Source organism: Piliocolobus tephrosceles, chromosome 2 (assembly GCF_002776525.5).
Source record: "Piliocolobus tephrosceles isolate RC106 chromosome 2, ASM277652v3, whole genome shotgun sequence".
Classification (NCBI taxonomy): domain Eukaryota; kingdom Metazoa; phylum Chordata; class Mammalia; order Primates; family Cercopithecidae; genus Piliocolobus; species Piliocolobus tephrosceles.
The window spans coordinates 116,965,136-116,985,798 of record NC_045435.1 but is presented as its reverse complement, the minus strand read 5'-3'; the positions used below and the strand labels follow the sequence as shown (position 1 = coordinate 116,985,798).

At 42.7% G+C, this 20,663-nt stretch overlaps 1 protein-coding gene across 1 annotated transcript in view; it reads left to right on the top strand.

The window, feature by feature from the left end:
* Positions 1 to 11,601: 11,601 nt before the first annotated feature.
* The window catches only part of PRKCI (protein kinase C iota), an 87,567-nt gene continuing 78,505 nt past the window's right edge, over positions 11,602 to 20,663 (top strand). Inside the window, exon 1 of the mRNA XM_026454904.2 lies at positions 11,602 to 11,942. Coding sequence (XP_026310689.1) covers positions 11,842 to 11,942 — 101 coding nt within the window. The 5' untranslated portion in view covers positions 11,602 to 11,841. The remainder of the gene's footprint in view (positions 11,943 to 20,663) is intronic.

The window sequence follows — 20,663 nt, the reverse complement described above, 5'->3', positions numbered from 1 at the left end:
TTTTATTAGTCTACTTTGTGCCTTTTAGTCTAGCCCGACACAAGCGGGTTCTCGAAGAAAATAAGAAGAGTTATCAAAGAAGATGAGGTAGACTTATGTGCTGTTGCAATTTCTAATTTACTGACATATAGCTGGCACTATTTTGCATTTTTTCTCTTCACTGGTATGTGACCTGACATGACTTCTGGATTGTAACTTTCTTGAAAAAAATGGAGAGGGCGTAGTGCTTGACACAAGTTAACCCTGTAAGAGTCAATTATCTCGAGGTTTCTTAGACTTCTTTTAGTATTCAGTGGCTTTCATTAAATGAGTGTTCCATAACTCTTTTTTTTTTTTAACTGTTGACTCCTCCCTCTGGTTAATGGAATCCCCCATCTGTGGTTCAGTAAAACAAATCTCTTCTTTCACTTCTTTTTTTTTTCATTAACATTGTTCTACTTTACTTTGTTTTTTTTTTGTTGTTTTTTTGAGACAGAGTTTCGCTCTCGTTGCCCAGGCTGAAGTGCAATGGCGTGGTCTTGGCTCACTGCAACCTCCGCCTTCCGGGTTCAAACGATTGTCCTGCCTCAACCTCCCAAGTAACTGGGATTACAGGCGCCTCCCACCATGCCCAGCTAATTTTTTTGTATTTTTGGTAGAGATGGGGTTTCACCATGTTGGTGAGGCTGGTCTCAATCTCCTGACCTCATGTAATCCAGCCACCTGCCTCTCAAAGTGCTGAGATTACAGGCATGAGCCACTGCACCCACCTGTCCTACTTTACATTTTAAGAATTAAACAATTAATCCAACCTCAGGAAATCCTTATTAAATAAAGAATGTTATTACCCTTATCTTACAGATAAGGAAAATGTAGCAAAGTGGTATTGTTCAGTGTCAACAGATGTTATTCAACACCTATTATGTGCTAGGTATGGGGGGCAGAAAGATGAACAAATTACAGTTTCAGCTTTGTAGATGTGCCCACAAGAAAATAAAGTACAGGCCAGGTGCGGTAGCTCACACCTGTAATCCCAGCACTTTGGGAGACAGAGGTGGGCAGATCACCAGATCAGGAAATCGAGACCAGCCTGGCTAACATGGTGAAACCCCGTCTCTACTAAAAATACAAAAATTAGCTGGGCATGGTGGCGGGTGCCTATAATCCCAGCTACTTGGGAGGCTAAGACAAGAGAATCACTTGAACCTGGGAGGCAGAGGTTTCAGTGAGCTGAGATCACGCCATTACACTCCAGCCTGGGCAATAAGAGTGAAACTCCATCTCGAAAAGAAAAGGAAAGTACTATGATACTATGCAATGTGTACTGTAACTGGTGTATACACAGATTACAGAGGAAGAGAAAGAGTGAAGATAATGGACACCCAACAGCCTGGGTGTAAAGGTTAGTTTGTCAATAGTTCCTAGAGAAGGAAAGTGAAAGTCAGGCAAGGATAGTGGGGATTGAGTTAGGGTGGGCATTTCAGGATAAACAGTGGATCCTCTGTATATAAAGACAGGGATATGTGTCACTGGCATCAATAAATGAACTCCCCTTTCTGTGATTATCAGGGAACATACGACATCAATTTTTTATATTACTTTAAATTCAAAGTAAAGGGCCGGGCATGGTGCCTAATGCCTGTAATCCCAGCATTTTGGGAGGCCAAGGCGGGAGGATCACCTGAGGTCAGAAGTTCGAGACCAGCCTGGCGAATATGGTGAAACCCCATCTCTAATAAAAATACAAAACTTAACAAAGCATGGGGGCGCTGTGCCTGTAGTCCCAGTTACTCAGGAGGTGAGGCAGGAGAATCCCTTGAACCTGGGAGGTGGAGGTTGCAGGAAGCCGAGATCGTGCCACCGCACTCCAGCCTGGGTGACAGAGCAAGACTCCGTTTCAAAAATAAATAAATAAATAAATAAATTCGAAGTAAAGCAATTATATTTCAAAGGCAAAACAGATTAAGGCTTAAACTGCTGTATGTCATCATCTGTAATGTAAGATTGGATAACTATAATATTAAAAAGTCTATATAAAGTACTCCCTTATAATGTAAAAAAGTACTCTCTATAATGTAAAGGAGTGAAGGGAGTACCCAGAGATGGCTTACAGATAAAGTTGGCAACATCAGTGGACTGGTGAAGAGGATAGGAGATGAAGGGAAAAAAGGAGGCAAGGAAGTCATGGGGACATGTGTTTGTTTGCTATCTATGCTAACTCAGTAAGATTAATTAATAGAAAAAAAACGAAATTCTCTCATGAACTTCAGCTGTCAAAACTCCAGTAAGAAGTTTTGGTCATTTCTGGTCACAGCTTCTGCCCTGAAGCTTAAGTAAAACAATTAATATGATATAGTCCTATGCTTTATAATGATATTTTGGTCAATGATGGACTGCATACCGGACAGTGGTCCATACCTGATAATTCCTATTGCCTAGTGACGCCATAGTCATCCTAACATTATAGTGCAATGAATTACCTTTTTAATGTTTAGGTATGTTTAGATATACAAAAATACTTGCCATTGTGTTACAGTTGCCTACAGCATTCGCTATAGTAACATACTATACAGATATGTAACCTAAAAGCAATAGGCTATACCATTTAGTCTAGGTTTATAGGAGGATGTACCATCAAGGTTTCTGTAAGTACACTCTACACACAATGTTCACACCATGATGAAATCACCAAACAACAAGTTTCTCAGAACATATTCCTGTTATTAAGCAATGCATGATTGCATTGAGAGATGATTGACTGGGCACGGTGGCTAATGCCTGTAGTCCCAGCACTTTGGGAGGCCGAGGCAGGCAGATCACCTGAGGTTGGGAGTTCAAGACCAGCCTGATGAACATGGAGAAACTATGTCTGTACTAAAAATACAAAATTAGCCAGGCATGGTGGCACACACCTGCAATCCCAGCTACTCGCAAGGCTGAGGCAGAAGAATCACTTAAAGCCAGGAAGTGGAGGTTGCAGTAAGCCGAGATTGCACCATTGTACTCCAGCCTGGGTGATAAGAGCAAAACTCCGTCTCAAAGAAAAAAAAGAAAAAGAAAGAAAGAAATGATCACTTGCTGGGCTCCCCAGCTCATACCTGTAATCCCAGCCCTTTGGGAGGCTGAGGCGGGTGGATCACTTGAGGTCAGCTGTTCAAGACCAGCCTGGCCAAAATGGTGAAACCCCATCTCTACTAAAAACACCAAAATTAGTTGGGCATGGTGGTGGGCACCTGTAATCCCAGTTACTCGGGAGGCTGAGGCAGGAGAAACGCTTGAACCCAGGAGGTGGAGGTCGCAGTGAGCTGAGATGGCGCCACTGCACACCAGCCTGGGTGACAGAGCGAGACTGTCTAAAAAAAAAAAAAAAAAATCACACAGGACCTGTGTCTATTGCTTATTTTCTCATTCACCATTCTCCAACTAGGTTATTTCTTTGCTCCACATTAGGACAACCACTCTGATGATTATAAAATGAGAATCTTGGCCAAAATATTTAAAATCTCTTAAACCTATGGGATTAATGAGCATCAATTCATTAATTTTCTCCTGTTAAAGGTATCACAGCGAGCAATGGCAAGAATAATTCAGTCCAGTGCCCAATGCTTATTTCCACAAGATCACAAAATCCTTTCAAATAATTAAGACTTGTAGCTAAATACTGTTCTCTCCTTTTTATGACATTATCACATGCTCTGTGTAACCGCTGAAGAATGCTGGGTTAAGGGTGACAGGCTTCTGTGAAGTTGAGGATTTAAGTAAGCACCATTTTAAGTACAGCAGAAATAAAATGGGCTGTGAGGCTTGTTCAAAGTGTCCACCATTGGCTTCCTTTTTTTTTTTTTTTTTGAGGCGGAGTCTTGCTCTGTGGCCGGGACTGGAGTGCAGTGGCCGGATCTCAGCTCACTGCAAGCTCCGCCTCCCGGGTTCACGCCATTCTCCTGCCTCAGCCTCCCGAGTAGCTGGGACTACTGGCGCCCACCACCTCGCCTGGCTAGTTTTTTTGTATTTTTAGTAGAGACGGGGTTTCACCGTGTTAGCCAGGATGGTCTCGATCTCCTGACCTCGTGATCCGCCCGTCTCGGCCTCCCAAAGTGCTGGGATTACAGGCTTGAGCCACCGCGCCCGGCCCCCCATTTTATATCATTTGATTCTCAGCTAAGAAACAGTCATCAAGGAGCCAGTGGCAAAATTTTAAAGATATAAGGAACATAGCAAACACATTTTTATATTTGATCCTTGCTGCATGGTATACTGGTAAAGTTAATTAAGACTGAATATACAGGTCTGCCTATTCTGGTTAGCTATTTTCTTGGTAAAACAGCCGAATTTGTAGAAAGGAAACCAAATTTCCTGAAGATATGATTAATGTTATGCGAGGTTCTTTTTTTAAAATTATTATTTATTTATTTATTTATTTGAGAGCGAGTCTTGCTCTGTCCCGCAGGCTGGAGTGCAGTGGCACTATCTCAGCTCACTGCAAGCTCCGCCTCCCGTATTCGCCATTCTCCTGCCTCAGCCTCCTGAGTAGCTGGAACTACAGGCGCCTGCCACCACGCCCGGCTAATTTTTTTTGTATTTTTAGTAGAGACGGGATTTCACCATGTTAGTCAGGATGATCTTGATCTCCTGACCTCATGATCCGCCCACCTTGGCCTCCCAAAGCGCTGAGATTACAGGCATGAGCCACCGCGCCCGCCTGCAAGATTCCTTTTATACCCTTTTACTCAATCCTGTTTTCTTTAAACTAAAAAGACAGCGCAAGAGTTTCCAGTATTTTGTTACCAAAAATGACATAATTTCTGTGCCTTGATCATCCTGTATGCATAATTCTTTCTGCCTTATATCTATTTTAACTATATCATATTGACTTTAAAAATTAACGTCAGAGCACTTCCAGTACGAAGACATGATGAACTCAGTAGACATTTTCCCCAGGAAAATAATCGTAACTTGTGAAAATTATAAATAAACAATGACTGTTGGATCAGTCTGTGGAGCAATTTATGCCACAGGACAATGTCAAAAACACTGGAGCAATCAGCTAGTAATTAGTAGAGGCTAACAGCTGGGAGTGATATTAACAAAGATAAACCATCCAAAAACTTTACAGAGAGATGAGGAAGAAATTCAGAGAACCTGGTTAAAACCACTGTCGGACAGGAGCTCATACCTGTAATCCCAGCACTTCGAGGGGCCGAGGCGGGTGGATCACGAGGTCAGAAGATCGAGACCATCCTGGTTAACATGGTGAAACCCCGTCTCTACTAAAAATACAAAAAAAAAAAAAATTAGCCGGGCATGGTGGCGGGCGCCTGTAGCCCCAGCTACTTGGGAGACTGAGGCAGGAGAATGGCGTGAACCCGGGAGGCGGAGCTTGCAGTGAGCTGAGATTGCGCCACTGCACTCCATCCAGCCTGGGTGACAGAGCAAGACTCCATCTAAACAAAACAAAACAAAACAAAACAAAACAAAACAAAACCACTGTCATCCCTGAGGAAGGAGGAGGAGAGGAGGAGAGAGTCAGGGTGACAGAAAATTGCAAAACTGTACTTTTCTGAGGAACACCATCAGAGGCCGCACACTGTGGGGGACATAGATTTGCTGAACTAGTCTAGCCAAGTCACTAAACAAATAAACAAGCAAACAACAACGACAACAAGCCCTGGAGCCAGGGGTCAGTATCCAGAGTTGCTGCGAGGGAAATGTACAGTGTACAACAAAAAAATTATAAGACACAGAAAGAAACAGGAAAGTGTGACCCATTCACACAGAAACTGCCTTGAGAGGACACAGATATTGGGCCTAGCAGATAAAGACTTCAAAGCAGTTATTATAAATACATTTAAAGAACTCAAGAAAACTCTGCTTTAAAAATTAAAGAAAGAGGCTGGGCGCGGTGGCTCACACCTGTAATCTCAGCGCTTTGGGAGGCCGAGGCGGGTGGATCATGAGGTCAGGAGTTTGAGACCAGTCTGGCCAACACGGTGAAACACTGTCTCTACTAAAAAATACAAAAATTAGCCAGGCTCGGTGGTGAGCGCCTGTGATCCCAGCTACTCAGGAGGCTGAGGCAGGAAAATCACTTGAACCCGGGAGGCAGAGGTTGCAGTGAGCCAAGATCACGCCACTGCACTCCAGCCTGGGCAACAGAGCAAAACTCCATCTTAAATAAATAAATAAATACAAATTAAAGAAAAATCTGATGAAAATGTTTTACCAAATGGAGAATATCAATAAAGAGAAAGTTTAAAACAAAAAAGAACTAAATAGAAAATCTAGAGTTGAAAAGTACAGAAATAAAAAATCTGGTTGTGTGTGGTGGCTCATGCCTGTAATCCCAACACTTTGGGAGGCCAAGGCTGGTGGACCACTTGAAGTCGGGAGTTCGAGACCAGCCTGGACAACATGGTGAAATGCTGTTTCTACTAAAAATACAAAAATTAGCTGGGCATGGTGGCGGATGCCTGTAATTCCAGCTATTCGGGAGGCTGAGGCTGGAGAATCTCTTGAACCCAGGTGGTGGAGGTTGCAGTGAGCCAAGATCGCTCCACTGCATTCCAACCTGGGTGACAAAAGCAAAACTGTGTCTCAAAAAAAAAAAAAAAAAAAATTCACTGTAGGGGCTCAACACGAGATTTGAACTAGCAGAAGACATAATCAGTGAATATATTCTGAAGAACAGAGAGGGAAAAAATGAACAGTACATCAAGGAAATGTGGAACACCATTATGTGCACCAATATATGCATAAAGGGATACCAAAAGGATAGAAGAGAAAAAGAAACAAAAAATATCTGAAGAAATAATAGCTGAAAACTTCCCAAATTTGATGAAAAAGTTTAATGTAAACAAACATCTAAGGAACTCAGCAAACACTAAAGTAGGATAAATGCAAAGAGATGTAAACACAGACATGGCAAGAACAAAATGTTGAAAAACAAAGAGAATCTTGAAGTCAGCAAGAGAAACATGGCTCATGTACAAGGGAACCCTAGTAAGATTAATAGCTGACTTCTCATCAGAAATGTTGGAGGCCAGAAAGCAGATATTTCAAAGTGCTGAAAGAAAAAAACATGACCAAGAATCTTGTATTCAGCAAAACTATCTTTTTATTTATTTTTATTTTTTATTTATTTATTTTTTTAAAAGATGGAATCTCACTCTGTTGCCCAGGCTGGAGTGCAGTGCTGCAATCTTGGCTCACTGCAAGCTCTGCCTCCCGGGTTCAAGCAATTCTCCTGCCTCAGCCTCCCGAGTAGCTAGGACTACAGGTGCACACCACCATGCCTGGCTAATTTTTTGTATTTTTTTTTTTTAGTAGAGACAGGCTTTCACTGTGTTGCCCAGGCTAGTCTCAAACTCCTGAGCTCAGGCAATCCACCCACCTTGGCCTCTCAAAGTGCTAGGATTACAGGAATGAGCCACTGCGCCCCGCCCAGCAAAACTATATTTTTAAAATGGAGACGAAGTTAAGACATCTCCAGATAAGCAACAACTGAGAGAACTTGCTGTGAGCCAACACGCCTCGTAAGAACACGAAAGGAAGTTCTTCAAGCTGAAAGCAAGTTACCTCAGACAGTAAATCAAATCTACATGGAAAAAGAAAAGAAAAAAATAACAGTGGTAAAGGTAATTATGTAAATAATTACAAGTGTGTATAATTACATATTTTTTCTCCTTTCTTTCCTTAACTCATTCACATATGAATATAATTGTATTTTTGGATCGATAACATATAGATATGTGACATATTTGACAATAACTTCACAGAGAAGGCAGGTAGGAATAAAACTGTATTGGTGTAAGGAAATAATACCAGATGGTAACTAATCTACAAAAAGAAATGAAGAGAACTGGAAATGGTGAATAAAAAGGTTAACATAACAAGCTCTATAAATATATGCTTGCTTTCTTGTCTTAGCTTCTTTAAAATACGTAAAATAAATAAAATATGTAAAATAAAATTACATAAATAATTATAACAACTGGTTTGTAACATATATATGTAATATATATTACAAAAATATTAGCAATATGGGAGGGAGGAATCATTGTATAGAAGTAATATTTCTATATCTCATTGGAATTAATTAGCATACATTTGAGGTAGATCCTGATATGTTTAAAAAGTATAATCTAGGGCCGGGCACGGTGGCTCACGCCTATAATCCCAGCACCTTGGAAGGCTGAGGCAGGCAGATCACAAGGTCAGGAGATCGAGACCATCCTGGCTAACACAGTGAAACCCCATCTCTACTGAAAAATACAAAAAATTAGCTGGGCGTGGTGGCGGGCACCTGTAGTCCCAGCTACTCAGGAGGCTGAGGCAGGAGAATTGCATGAACCTGAGAGGCAGAAGTTGCAGTGAGCCGAGATCATGCCACTGCACTCCAGCCCAGGCAACAGAGCAAGACTCCATCTAAAAAAAAAAAAAAAAAAAGTATAATCTAAGCCCTAGAGCAGTTACTAAGAAAATAACTCAAAATATGTATATTTAGAAAGTCATTGAAGGTATTAAAATCATCCACCAGAAAATATTCATGCAAAGGGAAGCAGTAAAAAGTAACAGAGGAACAAAAAACACATGAGACATAGAAAACAAAGAGTAAAATGGCAGATGAAATTCCAGTCACATAAATACATAAAAATTAAATGAATTAAATAACTTTTTTTTTTTTTTAAGATGGAGTTTCACTCTTGTTGCCCAGGCTGGAGTGCAATGGTGTGATCTTGGCTCACTGCACCCGCTGCCTCCCAGGTTCAAGTGATTCTCCTGCCTCAGCCTCCTGAGTAGCTGGGATTACAGGTGGCCACCATCACACCGGGCTCATTTTTGTAGTAGAGATAGGGTTTCACCATATTGGCCAGGCTGGTCTTGAACTCCTGACTTCAGGTGATCCACCCCCCCCCTTGGCCTCCCAAAGTGCTGGGATTACAGGTGTGACACTGCACTCGGCCAAATAACTTTTGTTTGTTTGTTTTTTTGGGACAGGGTCTCACACTGTCGCCCAGACTGGAGTGCAGTGGCGTCATCTTGGCTCACCACAACCTCTGCCTCCCAGGCTCAAGAGATTCTCCTGCCTCAGCCTCCCGAGTAGCTGGGATTACAGGCATATGCCACCATGCTCGACTAATTTTTGTATTTTTAGTAGAGACGGGGTTTCTCCATGTTGGCCAGGCTGGTCTTGAACTCCTGACCTGAAATGATCCACCCACCTCGACCTCCCAAAGTGCTGGGATTACAGGCATGAGCCACTGTGCCTGGCCAAATTAAATAACTTAATCAAAGATGGAGATTGTCAGACTGGATAACAAAACAAGTTCCAATGGTGTGATATTATACAGGATATACACTTTAGATTGAAAGATGCAAACAGATTGTAAGTTAAAAAAAAATTTTTTTTTTGAGACGGACTCTCTCTGTGTCGCCTAGGCTGAAGTGCAGTGGGGCAATCTCGGCTCACTGCAAGCTCTGCCTTCCCGGTTCACGCCATTCTCCTGCCTCAACCTCCCGTATAGCTGGGACTACAGGCGCCTGCCACCGCGCCCGGCTAATTTTTGTATTTTTAGTAGAGACGGGGTTTCACCATGTTAGCCAGGATGGTCTTGATCTCCTGACCTTGTGATCCGCCCATCTCAGCCTCCCAAAATGCTGGAATTACAGGCGTGAGCCACTGTGCCCGGCCAAAGAAAAAAAAAAATTTTTTTTAAAGATATACTGGCTGGGCACGGTGGCTCACATCTGTAATCACAGCACTTTGAGAGGCTAAGGCAGGCGCATCACCTGAGGTCAGGAGTTTGAGACCACCCTGGCCAACATGGCGAAACCCCGGCTCTACTAAAAACACAAAAATTAGCCAGGCATGGTGGTGCGTGCCTGTAATCCTAGCTACTCAGGAGGCTGAGGCAGGAGAATCGCTTGAACCTGGGAGGTGGAGGTTGCAGTGAGCCGAGATCATGCCACTGCACTCCAGCCTGGGCAACAGAATGAGACTCCATCTCAAAAAACAAAACAAAACAAAACAAAACAGATATACCATCTAAACAGCAACCTTAAGGGAGCTGCAGTAGCTATATTACTATCAGAAAAGATAGACTTTAAAACAAAAAAATGTTTCAAAATGTTAAGGAATCAAGATCAAGAACATTTTCCATGTCTTACCTTTCATTTCTCTATACATTTTCACTCCCTATATGACATAAATTTCTTCTTCTACAGCATTACAAATTTGTCACAAGCCTGCTAAATTTTCCACTAGAAATAATGTATATTCCATAGTTAATCCCTCCATATTAAACATGCTGATGCAGGTCTCCAATTGCTGAAAACCTGATACCAAGTTTTCAGTGGGATTTTTGTTTGTCTGTTTAAGAGATGGGGTCTCACCATGTTGCTCAGGCTGGCCTTGAACTCCTGGGCTCAAGTGATCCTCCTGCCTCAGCCTCTCAAAGGCTGGGACTACAGGCATGTAGCACTTTGCCTGACTCAAGGGGAATTTTTAGTAAGAGTATATAATCCAAGTCTGTAGCAGTTGGAGGATGTCGTACCACGCTAAAGTGTCACACATAACTGATGACTCAGTCCCCCAAGCCTATTTTATCATCGTAAAGAAAGCTATTTCTTTGATTATTCCAACTCGTTCAGCACCAGGACTGCCGCAGGGGCTGGATTCATGCTACCTGTAGTTGCAGTGTAAATTATGTGTCAGAGCCAAGATCCTAGGAAAGTCAGAGACTAGGTTACAAGGATGATTCTTTCTAATCCTTGGCAAGCCAGTTTTTAACAGAATGAAATGCTCTTGGATTGACTGACTTGATTGGGTAAGTATTCATTATGCTCTTGTTCCATGCAAGGGCAGTCTACAAGGGCCTAGATATCGGGGCCCCCAAATAAGAAAAATCGGTTTTTCATCATATCTTCTGGTTGACTTTCTTCCTTTATTATATTTGTTACATACGTTATTACATTATTTCCATAAAAGAGGTTACTCTGGGCAGGTAACCAAATTCTTGTTCCCCAAAAAGACATGTATAATTTAGACGATTTATGCAATTAGAAGATGGGAGACTTAATCAGATAATAAAGTCTAGAACGTGAGGAAGCCCAGTCATTTCCAGGACCTTCAGATGCCCAAGCTAGATCCAGGTTTTCCACCCCGACAGCTCCAGGAAGCACGCTGGAGAGAGAGACTTCATCAGCGGGAATGCGCGGAACCCTACGCGCAAGGAACCTCAAGTCCCAGAATCCCATGAGGACTCCAAATCCCAGAAACCTGCACGCAAATCTATCCCGGGTGCCAAGTCGGCCGACCGCAGGCGTGACCAAGTTGCGAGGCTAGGGTGAGGTGTCGTAGAATTTGTCCCTACCATTGTTCCTGCAGGGAAGAGACTTTAGTGATCTAGAGCTGGTCATTGTCTCTTTCACAGCTCGCGTGAAAGCACCCCTCTCGGCGTGTTTGATGCCATAAGCAGCGTCTCCCATTCCCTCTGTCCCCTTTCTCTGCCCCCGTAAGGATGGTTCAGCCCGGCATTGAGGCTCCTTGAGCTGGCTAGATGGTTGCGCCCGCCCTACCCCGGAATGTGGGCCTTTGGAGCGAGCGAAGTGGGAGGGACCGACGCAGGAGGTGTCCAGGGCCCGGGCGGCTATAGAGGCGGCGGCGCCTACGGGGAGTGGGAGGAGCCGCGCGGTTCCGGCTGCTCCGGCGAGGCGACCCTTGGGTCGGCGCTGCGGGCGAGGTGGGCAGGTAGGTGGGCTGACGGCCGCGGCTCTCCTACAGGCGCGGGCGGCGGAGTCCCCCACGGGGTCCGGAGCGCCCCCCCGCACCCCCGGCCTCCAGTGTTGAGGCGGGGGAGTGAGGAGATGCCGACTCAGAGGGACAGCAGCACCATGTCCCACACGGTCGCAGGCGGCGGCAGCGGGGACCATTCCCACCAGGTCCGGGTGAAAGCCTACTACCGCGGGTGAGTGTCCTGGGGCAGGGCGGTGGGCGGGAGGGGACAGGCCGGCTTCACTCGGCAGGGAGGAGGGGAGGGTGAGGGGCTGGAGGTGTTGTAGGCGGGTTGGGCTGGGCGGGCGGCTCCGGTGACTCAGGGCGAGTGACGAAGTGATGAGGGTGGGGGCGAAGCAAGGGGACGCAGGACTCGGGGGGTACCCAGGTATGGCGGTGCGGGGACCCGAGGGGCCAGAGTAGGGTCCGAGAAGGAACCTTAGGCGATAGAGTAGATGCACCTGGTGTGGACGAGAGACTCGTCTACTGAGAGCTTTGTAGTGGCCTTGCATCCTTAAGTCTGGGTGTATTTAGGGTTGCGAGTTGAGGATTCCAAGTGGTGCTTTAGTTAACTCTGTTTGCTGTGGGGATAGAAAACGGGACTAGTTCAGTTAGCTGGCCGTTTTGATTACCAGCAGGCCTAACGCCTCTCGTTCTCTTAGATGTATCTTCATCCCCGTTGTGTTCACGTAGTGTATCTGCATTGCCAGTGTATTAGACATACGGGTTGTATTTAAGAATCAAGTCGATGCGTTTTCAGGGACGTGCAGTGGGTACTTACGTCTCGTCAAGATTAAGTTGCATGTGTGTAAATCAAAATTTTGTGAGCCTTTCTTTCTCAGTGTTGTTTCAACGACTACCCGATAGGGTGAGATACTGCAAGGTGAGGAGACTAGCCTAGTTACAGTTTTAAATTCTCTGATCTTCACTCCCTTACTATGGTTACAAGAAAAAACCCCGTTCTGAGGTCATTGTGTTAAATCATTTTCTATCAGTGACGCAAAGTGCCCCCTTCCTTTAAATTCAGTTGTGGTTTGAATTTTTTTTTTTTTTTGAGATAATTATGTTTAGGAGCATTAGAAATGTGAAATGTTAGTGTGACCATAAAGGTTTGAGACTGAGAAGTCACAAAAAACCCAGCTACTTTGGCTTGCCTTACTGCTTGTCCAGGTAGAAGTAAATTGCTTTAAAAAACTCAAGCAGTGGTAGGTTGAAATTGCAGTGCATACTTTTACATTCCTGAGAGGATCAGTGAAGATAGCAAACTCTCAAACTACCTCTCTTGTTTTGATTTCAAAGAAAATCTAAGCCCCTAAATGTTGTGTTGATTTGATGTAAGGACTTACTAGTTTGCTGCCATGAAGCCTCTGGCCTCTGTTTATTATTAGCCTGACTGTATGCAGGAGTAGTTTATTGGAGTTATATAGGACAGTATGATACCTTTGTGTTTAAACAGGTAAAATTGAATTACCTGAGGTTTTGATTTTAAATCAGTACCAAGAAATATGTGTATATTTTTTTAAAGTTTGTGGTTGTCACAAGAACTATTTTGACTTGAGGATGGTCAGCCATGAACTTTGCAAGGTGAGAAAAAAGCTTCCTTTGCTTTTTTAAAAAACCCTTACTTGTAATTTGATGAATGAGATGTTTCACTTTATTCTTTTATTTTATTTTTGTTTGTTGGTTTTTGAGACACAGTCTTACCCTGTTACCCATGCTGGAGTGCACTGGCATGATCTTGGCTCACTGCACCCTCTGCCTCCCAGGTTTGAGCAGTTTGCTTGCCTTAGCCTCCTGAGTAGCTGGTATTGCAGGCATGTGCCACCACACCTGGCTAATTTTTGTATTTTTAGTAGAGACGGGGTTTCACCATGTTGGCCAGGCTTGTCTTGATCTCCTGGCCTCAAATGATGCGCTCGCCTCAGCCTCCCAAAGTGCTGGGATTACAGGCATGGCTTTCAATAAGGCTTTCAATAAATTCTTGGCTTATTAAATTGAGATCATCTTCTCCAATGAGTCTGTGAAAGGTAAGAAATTAGTGCTTCTATTTTCCCATTTATATTAGTTTGACACATGTAAATAGGCCTAGTTAGTAAATGAAAATCGTTGTAAACTTCTCCTTTGAGAAGAAATCGAAGTCTTGCTGTACTTCATGAATTTAGATAGCAAATTATCTTGGCTTATTGCTCCAGTTATTAAAAAGAAGAGAATAGGCCGAGTGCGGTGGCTCAAGCCTGTAATCCCAGCACTTTGGGAGGCCGAGACGGGCGGATCACAAGGTCAGGAGTTCGAGACCATCCTGGCTAACACGGTGAAACCCCGTCTCTACTAAAAAATACAAAAAGCTAGCCGGGCGAGGTGGCTGGCGCCTGTAGTCCCAGCTACTTGGGAGGCTGAGGCAGGAGAATGGCGTAAACCCGGGAGGCAGAGCTTGCAGTGAGCTGAGATCCGGCCACTGCACTCCAGCCCGGGCGACAGAGCGAGACTCCGTCTCAAAAAAAAAAAAAAAGAAGAGAATAAGGACATACAGCTTCTTTAGTGTTTGACTAAAAATTTTCCAAGACATTCAAGGTAACATTGTCTTCTAAAATCTGTGAAATTTTGCTGAGGCACAGATAACCTCTTGCCCATTGTATACTGGTCTTTGCTCAGTGAAAACTTTCTAATGGTACCTTCATTTCAAGCCTCATTTAAAGACAATATCATCACTCTAAATTGTACCAAATTTCTGTCCTCTGAAATTAGATCTGTTAAGATTCTGTGTTTGTATAGTCTAAACTGATGATTGTGGTATTACATAGTCAGCTGCTCATTAATATAGATGAAGCTAAAATGAGTCACGGACAAGGATAGTTAATAAACAGGTTGGCTAACTAGAACACCTACCTGATTTTAAAATAGAAAATGCTTCCTTTATTCCAAGAAATGTAAGAACATTCTGCATTTGAAAAAGTTTTCTTTTCTCTCCAATCTTCTGAAGGGCCATTATTACATAGCATTTCCTCTATCCCTCTACCCTTTTCTTTCTTTCTTTCTTTTTTAAATAGAGACAAGCTCTCACTGTGTTGCCCAGGCTGATCTCAAACTCCTGGGCTCAAGTGATCCTCCTGCCTCACCCTCTCAAAGTGCTGGGATTACAGGTGTGAGCCCCTGTACCTGGCTCCACTACCCTTTTCTTTTTCTTTTTTTTTTTTTTTTTGAGACGGAGTCTTGCTCTGTCGCCCAGGCTGGGGTGCAGTGACCGGATCTCAGCTCACTGCAAGCTCCACCTCCCGGGTTTATGTCATTCTCCTGCCTCAGCCTCCCGAGTAGCTAGGACTACAGGCGCCTGCCACCTCGCCTGGCTAGTTTTTTTTTTTTTTTGTATTTTTTAGTAGAGACGGGGTTTCACCGTGTTAGCCAGGATGGTCTTGATCTCCTGACCTCGTGATCCACCCGTCTCGGCCTCCCAAAGTGCTGGGATTACAGGCTTGAGCCACCGCGCCCGGCCTCCACTACCCTTTTCTAACAATATTTCCTTCCAGTGAATGTTGACTCATTTAATAGCCAGCATTTTTTAGTGAATAAATTGCTCTCTCTTTTCAAAGATGTGTATAGTGTTGTTATTCTGTTAAGCTTGATCTCAGTGAAAATGTGTTATCTCTAGATCAAATAACATTTAATTTTTTTCTAGTTTTTATTTTTATTATTTTTTATTTATTTATATTTTTGGAGATGGAGTCTCTCTCTGTTGCCCAGGCTAGAGTGCAGTGGCGTGATCTCAGCTTATTGCAAACTCCATCTCCCACGTTCAAGCGATTCTGCTGCCTCTGCCTCCCGAGTAGCTGGGACTACAGGCGTGCGCCACCACGCCCAGCTAATTTTTGTGCTTTAGTAGAGACGGGTTTTCACCATGTTCGCCAGGTTGGTCTTAAACTCCTGACCTCAAGTGATCTGCCCACCTCGGTCTCCCAAAGTGCTGGGATTACAGGCATGAGCCATCTTGTCCAGCCAATTTATATCTAGTTTTTAAGCAAGAGATTAATAGCACTGAAAATTCAATTTTATTGGACACCACATCTTAGTTAGATGCCTTTCTCATGGCCTGCACCCGTCGTTTCCTAGCAAGGAAGGTTTCCAGTGAGGGGCCTTCAATTATTACCTAATGTTATTAGGTTGGAGGAAGAGAAACAGGTTTTGCTAATTAGTGATAAACTGTCAATGTATGTGCTTATCCTTATATAAAATTACTTGATATTATGGGATAGACTTTACCAAGGCAACATCTGGACTGCTCGTATCTTTACATTATATGTGTATGGAAATTTTTGCAGAAAGCTTGTAAAAGTTCTTTTTAAACCACTGCTGCCAAGCAGTAATAACAATACAGAGGATTCCTTCTGTGCACATCTAGAAATAAAAGATTGTTAACTCTTTGCATATTTGGAATAGCTGCTTCAGTGAAGAAGTATGTAGAGTTTTTCTTACTGTGAACAAGTCTTGGCAAGACTTGTTTTTGAAAGAAATGCAAGATTATTTTAGAAATATACTTTAGTAATGGTTTTGAGGAAATACAAGTGGTATCTTGAGGGTTGGGGGGATGTTAGCTGATTGGTCTTGGAGCTTCAGCCATGGCACCTAACCCTAGGGCAGCTTATCCATAGCTTGGCCAGAGAGAGAAAAAAATAGAGCATGCTAGCCTGGTGCCAAAAAACCAAAACCAAACACAAAAAACCCTCAGAAATTTGAATGAGGTAATATGGAGATAAAATTGGTCAGCACTGGGAACTGAAGCTGGAGTTGCAGAGAGAGTCTGGTGAGGCCAGAACTGACAATGTGCAAATGAAAGTTGTGAAGAAGTAGAAACTGAGGAAGCAAAGGAGAAAGAAGTAACTCTGTATAGAAAAATTCTCCCCAGAGGTCCTTAGTTTGTGATGGCTTTTGAATGCAACTTCCACCCCACCGCCCTTTTACAATTTTAGTGTCTGTTGGTTTTTTTTTTTATGATTGAAATGAGCCTAATTTAAACATGAATTTTAAAAATTCCGATCTTGCTTAAGATTTCAAATATTACCAGAGATTATTCAAACTGAGTTTAGTAAATATTGTTGAACGTCTGTAATCCAGCCACATGATGCTGTCGTAGCACAGAGAATGTAGAGATAGGTAAGGCTCTGCCTTTAAGGAACTAAGAGACTTGCGGAGGGAAAGACATGAGTTACAATAGAAACAATTAAATTTGAAGTACGTATGTAAGGTATTTGCAGGAATGGATATTGGGGAGGAGTTTGGGATGATGGAAGCCTTCCTGGAGGAAATGTCTGAGGCTTTTAAAGGATAACTAGGAGTTTGCCTGGTGAATAATGATGTTAGGTGGGTGTTTTAGGCATTAAACAACCACATGGTAAGTTTGGAGAATTAAGATCAGTTTGGTTGTTAGTCTCATATTCATTCCTTATTAGGATATAAAGTATGAAGTAGGCACTGGTGAGAGATGAGGCCAAGAAAGTTCATAGGGGCTAGATTGTGAAGACCCTTGAATGTCATACTGCAGAGTTCAGACTTTTTCTCATTGATGAAAATTTTAAGTAAGAGAAATACATAATCAGATTTCCATTTTAGAAAGATAACACTTGAAATCAGTATGGGAGATGGATTGGTGATGCATGAAACTGATTTGGAGGTTTTTGAAGTAGTCCAGGTGAGAGATTTTAAGGAGAGAGAAAAGAGTATATGGATTCAGTGGAAATTTTAAGGGGTAGTATCAGTAGAATTAAAGGTAGTCTTATGGGGGTGACGGGAGTTGGACAATCATAGGTTTCTTGTTTAAGGGAGACTGGGGAATGTGGAAGAGATTTGTGGGAGAAGTTAATTAATTGGCTGAAACAGTTCCCTGAATTTTGAGTTCTAGTTGCTTATGAGGTATTCAGGAGGAAATGTCAGAAAGAACGGAACAATTATTTATTGTCTGTCTGCTCTATGTTGCAAGCACTGTGCTTGACAGCTAACCTATGTAGGAATGTGACTGAGAATGATAATAGAAACAAAAATGACACCAGTGGCCAAATACAGATCACAAAGGCAAGGCACTAAAACTGAATTTTAAAAATACAGAAATACAGAAAGAGGCTGGGTGCGGTGGTTCATGCCTGTAATCCCAACATTTTGGGAGGTCAGGGTAGGTGAATCACTTGAGCGCAGGAGTTGGACACCAGCCTGGGCTGAATGGGGTGAAACTCTATCTCTACAAAAAAAATTAGCCTGTTATCCTAGCTACTCGGAGGGTGAGATGGGAGAAACACCTGAGGCCAGGAAGTCAAGGCTGCAGTGAGCTGTGATTGCACCACTGCACTCCAGCCTGGGCAACAGAGTGAGACCCTGTCTCAAAAAAAAAGTTTTTATATATACACACACACATAAAGTTCCCCTGTAGTCTCTCACTCCCACCTTATTTTATTTTATTAGTTCATTTTTATATATTTAAAGGGTACAAGTGCAAATTTCTTTCTTTCTTACATGCTTATATCATGTAGCAGTGAAGTCTGGTCACTTAGTGTACCCATCACCTGAACAGTAAACAGTAAAACCTAGAAAATTACCTGTACCCGATAGGTATTTTTCAACCCTCATCCCCCTCCCACCTTTTGTAGTCTCCAATGTCTGTTATTCCCTCTTAATGTCCATGTGTGTCTTTTGTTTAGCTCTTACTTATAAGAGATTATGTTGTATCCGGCTTTCTGTTTCTGATTTTTTTCACTAGGGATAATGGCCTTCAATTCCATCCATGCTGGTCTAGAAGACGTGATTTCATTCTTTTTTATGGCTGTCTCGCTCCCACTTTCTAGAGGTAGCCATCGTTAACAGTTTGGGATATTCTATATCATATCGGTATATTTATAAGTATAGATATATATGTGCATACACACACATAGACATACCCTTTTATTTTTCCAATAAATGAGTTCATATTTCCACACATGCATCTGCAACTTGATTTAAAAAATCATGGTCATCTTTCTATGCCAGGATAGACAGACCTCTTTATAGTTGGTAATATAATGTTCTACAATTGTTGTTGTTGTTAAGAGACAGAGTCTGATTCTGTTGCCTATGCTGGAGTGCAGTGGCATGATCTAGGTTCTTTGCAGCCTCAACCACCCTGGGTTCAAGCAGTCCTCCCACTCTAGCCTCCTGAGTAGCTGGGATTACGGTGTATACCACTAGGCTCAGCTAATTTTTTTTTTTGTATTTTGTAGAGACAGGGCTGGTCTCCAGCTCCTGTGTTCAAGTGAGTCTCCTGCCTCGGCCTCTCAGGGTGTAGGAATTACAGGCGTGAGCCATTGCACCCAGCCGCCATAATATGTTTAATCTTTTTTCGGGTTGATGAACGTTTAAAGTTGTCTTCATCAACTCACTATTTCAAATAATGTTGAAGGAACCTCCTTATATTTAATATATATTCTTGCAAATATAGTCAAAGATATGCTTATCTCAAAATTTGATATTGTTTCCCAAAAGAGCTTAATTTACATTCTTAACAACAGGACTAGTGAAGCTTCTTCCTTATGTTCCCATTGCATGTTATCTGTCTTTTAAATTTTTGACTGTCGGATTGGCAAAAAAAATGGTAACTTATTTTTACAAGTATCTTTTATATATTAATGATAATTTATATTTCTTCTGGATTGTTTATTCCTATTTTACCCATTTTCTGTTGTATTATTTTTCTTATTAGTTTGTTGACAGGACATTGACATTTTGTTAAAGTTGCCAGCATTTCCCCAATCTGTTGCTAGTCTGGAGTTTTTTGTTTTTATTTAATCAAATCTGCCCTTTTTTTTTTTTTTTTTTTTTGAGACAGAGTCTGGCTCTGTCGCCCAGGCTGGAGTGCAGTGGCCGGATCTCAGCTCACTGCAAGCTTCGCCTCCCGGGTTTACACCATTCTCCTGCCTCAGCCTTCCGGGTAGCTGGGACTACAGGCGCCCGCCACCTCGCCCAGCTAGTTTTTTGTATTTTTTAGTAGAGACGGGCTTTCACCATGTTAGCCAGGATGGTCTCGATCTCCTGACCTCGTGATCCGCCCATCTCGGCCTCCCAAAGTGCTGGGATTACAGGCTTGAGCCACTGCGCCCGGCAAATCTGCCCTTTTTAAGAATTTCCTTGATAGTTTCTGGACTTGCTGTCCTAGGTAAATGTGTTTTTCATTTAAAAATACTGTATTTTTCTTCTATTATGCAACTTTTTTTTTTTTTTTTTTTTTGAGACAGAGTCTCACTTTCTTTCCCAGGGTGGAACCCAGTGGCGTGATCTCGTCTTACTGCAACCTTTGCCTCCTGGGTTCTAACAATCCTCCTGCCTCAGCCTTCTAAGTAGCTGGGATTATAGGTGCATGCCACAACACTCATGCCACAACACCCAGCTAATTTTTGTTTGTTTTTTGAGACAGTGTCTTGCTCTGTCGCCCATGCTGGAGTGCAGTGGCATGATCCTGGCTCACTGCAGCCTCTGCCTCCTGGGTTCAAGTGATTCTCCTGCCTCAGCCTCCCAAGTAGCTGGGATTACAGGCATGCGCCACCATGCCCGGCTAATTTTTGTATTTTTAGTAGAGACAGGGTTTTGCCATGTTGGCCAGGCTGGTCCCAAACTCGTGACCTCAAGTGACTCACCTGCCTTGGCCTCCCTAAGTGCTGGGATTGTAGGTGTGAGCCACTGCGCCTGACCTATTATGAAATTTTTAAAGTGATTATCTTTTCAGTGAATATGGTATTTTGGGGTTTAGTCATTTATAGGGTACTGACACTACTTTTTTTTTTCAAAATTTATTCTAATACCATTATTGGACAGATTGTCCTTTTATCACTGATTTGAAATGGTAACTCTTGTATACTAAATTTCTCACAATGTGCATAGTTACTTTCTGTTGTTTCATTGATTT